This window comes from Canis lupus, chromosome X (assembly GCF_011100685.1).
Source record: "Canis lupus familiaris isolate Mischka breed German Shepherd chromosome X, alternate assembly UU_Cfam_GSD_1.0, whole genome shotgun sequence".
Classification (NCBI taxonomy): Eukaryota; Metazoa; Chordata; class Mammalia; order Carnivora; family Canidae; genus Canis; species Canis lupus.
In genome coordinates, this window is record NC_049260.1 from 48448479 (window position 1) to 48454478 (window position 6000).

A 6000-nucleotide genomic window follows, 5' to 3' on the forward strand; every position below is an offset into this window, starting at 1 on the left:
GTGTTGTATACCTGAAATTTGCTGTGAGAGTGGAGCTTTAATGTCCCCACTATGACAACAGCAAAATGATAATTATGAGAAATGAATGATGTCTTAACCTTATTGTGGTAAACATTTCAGGACGTATGCGTCTATCAAATTATCCCATTGTACATCTTAAACTTACACAATATTAATTGTCAGTTATATCTTAATAAAGCTAGAAAAGGGGACGCCTGGGTGGCTCAGCGGTTTAGCACCTGCCTTTGGCTCAGAGTGTGATCCTGGAGTCCCAGGATTGAGTCCCGCATCGGGCTCCCTGCATGGAGCCAGCTTCTCCCTCTGCCTATGTCTCTGCCTCCTCTCTCAGACTCATGACTCATGACACATATTTTTCTTAGAAGCTGAAGAATCTCATCTTCTTGAATTGAATGTCCAGTGACATTGGAAACAACCAACAAATCTCATTATATTCTTTAGTTTCACAAAAATATTTTAAGGTATCATATACATGCCTGCCAGATCCTTGCCTCTTAGGAGTATTTTATTAGGAGTATCCAATAGTGATATTTTGTGTATCTCTATTGCCACATCAGACAATGGACTATCCCCGTCCTCTTTACTATTGCAAATAGAGTTATTAGTATTAGAGAGAACCAACGTCAGAACCCCACAACCAATTCAGAAAACTCATCCTTAAGATTCTATTCTCTAGAAACAGTTCTGGTGCCAAAATCTGCATGAGTCAGGGTTCTGAAGAGAAACAGGACCAGTAGGATGCATGAATGTGTGGGCGTGCATGCGTGTGTGTGAAAAATATGTGTCATGAGTCATGAGTCTGAACCAGAAACACCAACAGTAATCCATCATCTTCCATTATCAATGGAAGTGTCAAGAAAATGCCACTTTCTAGATGCTTTGAAATACTTAACAGATCCTCATTATGGGAGAAGGCACACAATCACAGATGCCAATTGGAATTTCATTTTCTCTTTGGCATTGGGAACTATCTGCTCTCATGCTGTTAGGACTGGTTTGAAAGTTCTGTTATTTTATTTTTGTTTTTATATTGTGTGGGGGCAGTCTGAGTATTGTGAAGAGTGAGTTTGAGGAAGGCATCATTCACATGAGTACCCTTCAACCCATCCACCTCTCCACCAGTCAGGTCCTTGTCAGGAACAGATGTGAGCAGGGAAAACTCCAGATTCCTTTGGCTGGTGTTTTACAACCTCTATTTCCCCAAAGAGATAATAAAATTCCAATTGACCAATGCACTGTCTCCTGATACTGCCACCTCACACAGCAGGGAGCAACCTGTGAACTCAGCATGTAAATACAGAAAACATTTCCCCTTGACATACCTATGCCTGTTGGTTGGCATGACAAGGCATCTAGGAGGGATCTGAGCTATCTCTCAATCATAGCAGGTTTAGTCTCACTTCACTCCCGTGGTCCCCCTCCCCGGACCATTCTCTCTTGGTGCTGTGTTTCAGTACAAATTCTTAGGCTTAGTGATTTGTGGTACACTCTGCTAATGTCCAAAGAAGTCAGCTGGTATAGTGGGAAGAGTGCACTGGACTGGGAGTCTGGAATAATAACTTCTAGCTGTATGTTAACATAAATTTACCAAATCTGAGCTCCGTTTGTGGTGATTATATATATACATATATATATATATATATATACTATATGTATATATATATAATATATATATATGTATATTTTTAAAATTTTATTTATTTATGTGTGAGAGAGTGCTGACGAGCAGGGAGGCGGTGGGGGTAAGAGACTGGGGGTGTTAGAGTCAGGGGTTGGGGGTGGGAGTGTAGAGGAAGAGGGAGAAGCAGACTCTCTGCTGAGCAGGGAGCCTGACCTGACCTGACCTGAGGGGCTAGATCCCAGGACCTTGGGATCATGATTTGAGCAGAAGGCAGACCCTTAACTGACTGAGCCACCCAGTTGCCCCATGCTAGATTTGATTTGATTTGATTTGATTTTTAAAGATTTGACTCATTTATTCATGAGAGACACAGAGAGAGGCAGAGACATAAGCAGACGGAGAAGCTGGCTCCCCATGGGGAACCTGATGTGAGACTTGATCCCAGGACCCCGGGATCATGATCTGAGTGGAAGGCAGATGTTCAACCACTGAGCCAACCAGGTGTCCCGTGCTAGATATAATTTTAAACTAGGGTACTGAAGTAGTGATTCCTTTAGCCCAGGAGCAAGCCCTCCAGCAAGTAAGTCACCTGCATTTCCTCTGACATCCTGTGCTAGCTAATTCCACTGGAGTAATCCCTCAATTGTGTAGTCACTGCCAGTTTTGTCTTCCTCTTCACTAGACGGTGGGCTCCTTGAGAGAAGGGGCCATCTTCCTCACCATGATGTAACTCCCAGGGTCTGACAGACAGAGTGTCTGGCACAAGTGGGCACTCAAATATTTCCTGAATGAGTAATCTCTACTGTTTCTACTTGAAATGAGTGAGGATATAATATTTAGCCACATTAAATGCCTGAGTCCTTCCTCTCCAAACCCCTTATCCTAGGCTATAATGTGGTATGAAATGCCTCAACATTTAAACAGGAAAAGTATTTTTATTTTGCTATTGATAATCCAGTTTCCTCAATCTGTACAATGAAGCTCTAAAGTTCCCTGTTAGTTTCAAATGTATTAATTGCCCATTCCCCCCTCCCAACCCTGCCTCTCACCTACCCACCAATCCCACCATATATTCAAAGGAAAACCAAGATGGGGATGGCATTCCCAGGCCCAGCTTCACTATCTGATGGGGAAGGGGCTGAAGTGGGCTGAAACTCACCTGCTCAACCTTCTAGGAATACTGTACAGCCCCCCTGGATGGACTCCATCAGGAAGCACACATGGAAAATCTGGACTAGATGTTTCTCTTCAGCTCCAGTGGTATGCACGATAAAAATTGTGCCTGCTTCCATGCCCTTTTTCTTTTTAAATTTTCTTCAGATTTTTCTAGCTTTATTTATTTTACTTATTATAATGTTTTAAAGATTTTATTTATTTATTCATGAGACACACACAGAGGAGAGAGGGAGAGAGAGAGAGAGAGAAAGAGAGAGGAGGCAGAGACATAGGCAGAGGGAGAAGCTGGCTCCATGCAGGGAGCCCGATGCGGGACTCAATCCTGGGACTCCAGGATCACACTCTGAGCCAAAGGCAGGTGCTAAACCGCTGAGCCACCCAGGCGTCCCCTTTTCTAGCTTTATTAAGATATAACTGACAATTAATATTGTGTAAGTTTAAGATGTACAATGGGATAATTTGATAGACGCATACGTCCTGAAATGTTTACCACAATAAGGTTAAGACATCATTCATTTCTCATAATTATCATTTTGCTGTTGTCATAGTGGGGACATTAAAGCTCCACTCTCACAGCAAATTTCAGGTATACAACACATTATGGTTAACTATAGTCATCATGCCATACATTAGGCCCCCAGAACTTATTTATCTTGCAACTGGAAGATTTTACACCTTGACCAACATCTTTCCATTTCCCCCACACCCTCCAGTCCCTCATGCCCATTTTCTTTTCAATATTTGAATGGTATTAGATCAAATCCATCAAAAAAGAGAGGCAAATTCTGCTTCCAGAGAGCCTTTTTTAAAAAACAAAACAAAACAAAACCCTGTCATGGTGTTTTGCCCAGCTTTTTGAGTTTTGTCTCCTAGAACACCTAAGCAGTAAGTGTGGGTATTTGGGCCCAACCTCCAGGTTTATTGCTCAAACGACAGGGGAAGAAGATGGGATGGGGGAACTTCTTCCCTCTGTGTATATTCTAATCCTTTAGCACACCCTTGAGAAGTTCAACTCCCTTCCATAAGTCCACAATTAGTCTTAAATTCATGACTTGTACACAGAACAATAGCCATGACGTTTGCTAAAACTGGTTCTGAAACAGGACTGAAAGGACTATCTCAGTACCATTATGCGCTGACGCGAATTTTTTAAAAATCAGACACCGACAGATCAAAGCAATATGAAATGATTTATTGAGAAAATGACCACCCAGATGAGTAATATCACACAGCAATGTAAAATAATCTTCACTATCAGATCATCTGTTTTTGTATTAAAAATGAAAATTATTTTTGTAAGTACTTTAATTCCCCTGGTGACACAGAATAATAGCTGTGGTCCTGGTCAGATCTCTTAAAAGAATGTGTGTGTGTGTGTGTGTGTGTGTGTGTGTGTGTGTGTATACAGAAATTACCAATACAGATGGTAAGAGGAAATTTAGAAAGATAGATCTTGTAGTTTATCCTCAAACCTTGGGGAAGGTGCATGTATTTTTTATTTTTCTCAAAGCACAAATTTAACAGTCAAGGTGGATGTTTGGACTGCATTGCATTAAAGGCCATCATCTCCTCAAGGGGACATCCCCTGCAGCCCAGGCCTGGGAGTCCCTGGGGAGAGAGCTAGGCTGTTGCTTCCTACTCGGCCTGGGCGGCAGAGGGGACAACCGAGACCAAGGCGTCCTCCTCCTCAGCGCCGCTGCTCTTGCTCTTCCCGATCTTGGCTTCTGCTCCCACGGTGTCCTGGCCCTGGGCACCAGGCGCCTGCTGCGGGCGGCGGCGTGGGTTGTTGGGGCGGCGGGATCCATAGCGCGGCGGAGGCTTCTGCTGCGGACCGCTGCCCTCACGCCCGCTTTCCTTGTCTTCTGCCTCCAGCTCCGCAGAGATGCCCCCTGAGGGTCTTGGACCAGGAGCCGTGCCTCGGCCCCTAGGGCGACTCAGCAGGTAGCTGGGGCCAGGCCCCCGCCGCGGGGCGCCCTCGGACCTTGAGGCTGGGGTGGATCCGGGCAGGTGGGCGGGCCGCGGGCCGCTGGTGGGAGCGAGGATTGAGGGGCGGCGGAACACCGCGGAGGCCTTGCGAAAGGCCGGGAAGCGCCGCAGCCTTTGGTCTTGTGGTCCGCCAGGCAGGCGGCGCCTCTGGCCCTGGGCCTCGGTGAAGCCTTCGCCACTGGACTCACCTTCGTCCACGTCCTCTTCAGCGCCCCTGGGACCTCGCGGGGTCGGTGCGCGGCGGCGGATGTAGAAGCCCCTGCGGAAGCGGGGGCGGTTGGCTGCGTAGCGGCTGCCCTGCACCGGGGCACCAGCTGGCCCGGTCACGTTAGCCGCCTCGGTGCCCCGCTCGCCCTGCACCACGTCGAACTCGACTGTTTCGCCATCGCCCACGCTGCGTTGGTATTTGTGAGGATTGTTTCGGGTGATGGCCGTCTGGTGTACGAACACATCTTCCTGGGTATCATGCCTGCTGATGAAACCGTACCCGTTCTTCACGTTAAACCACTTGACGGAACCTCGAACCCTCTTGGCGATGACCTTTTGGGGCACCTTTCCCTTGGCGCCTGCTGCCGCGGTGTTCTTGGGAATGGCATCTCCGCTGAGGTTGCCTGCAACTGGGGCCTGGGGAGGATCTCTGCCTCCCAAGGAAACCAGGAGTTTCTGCGCTGCTTGAGGGGAGACTGAGGCGGTCACCTCCTTAAGGGTGACCTCTCCCACCTCACTCATGAAGCTGTCCTTGCTCTCCTTTCTCTGAGAACCTGAGGGAAATTTGGTCTTTGGTGATTGGGGGGCGGGAGAGGGGGGGCTCGGTCTGGAGGCAAGAGCCTCGCTCTGGAAGGGTCGTGGGTGGGTCGGGGCCTAGGACACTCTGGCTTCACTCTGAGACTGTTGGAAAGGCCTTTGAGGTCTCCTGGGGCAACAGGACACAGACCAAACAGTGGTTGCCACGGTGACGTCTCAGTGGGATACTAGAGGGTGCTTGAGGAGGGGAGGATGGGGGCGGGGCGGGGCAGATGCACTCTGCCTCTGCCTCTGCCTCTGCCTCGTGCTCCAGGCGCCAGGTCACAGCACCTCTTGGTCCCTCATGGAGAGGCGATGCATTTGAAGCTCTAGGAAGTGGTCTTCTTGAAGACTCTCTTGCTTGTTTGAGTGGGTGGCAGGGAAGAGAGGACCCACTTTCCGTATCTCTCCCTTGG

At 47.8% G+C, this 6000-nt stretch overlaps 1 protein-coding gene across 1 annotated transcript; it reads right to left on the reverse strand.

Moving 5' to 3' along the window:
- Positions 1–3991: 3991 nt before the first annotated feature.
- On the reverse strand, positions 3992–5707 carry LOC119878027 (Y-box-binding protein 3-like). The gene has a single exon (XM_038586515.1). The coding sequence runs from the start codon at positions 5528–5530 to the stop codon at positions 4451–4453; it is 1080 nt and encodes a 359-aa protein (XP_038442443.1). The 5' UTR covers positions 5531–5707; the 3' UTR covers positions 3992–4450.
- Positions 5708–6000: the final 293 nt, after the last annotated feature.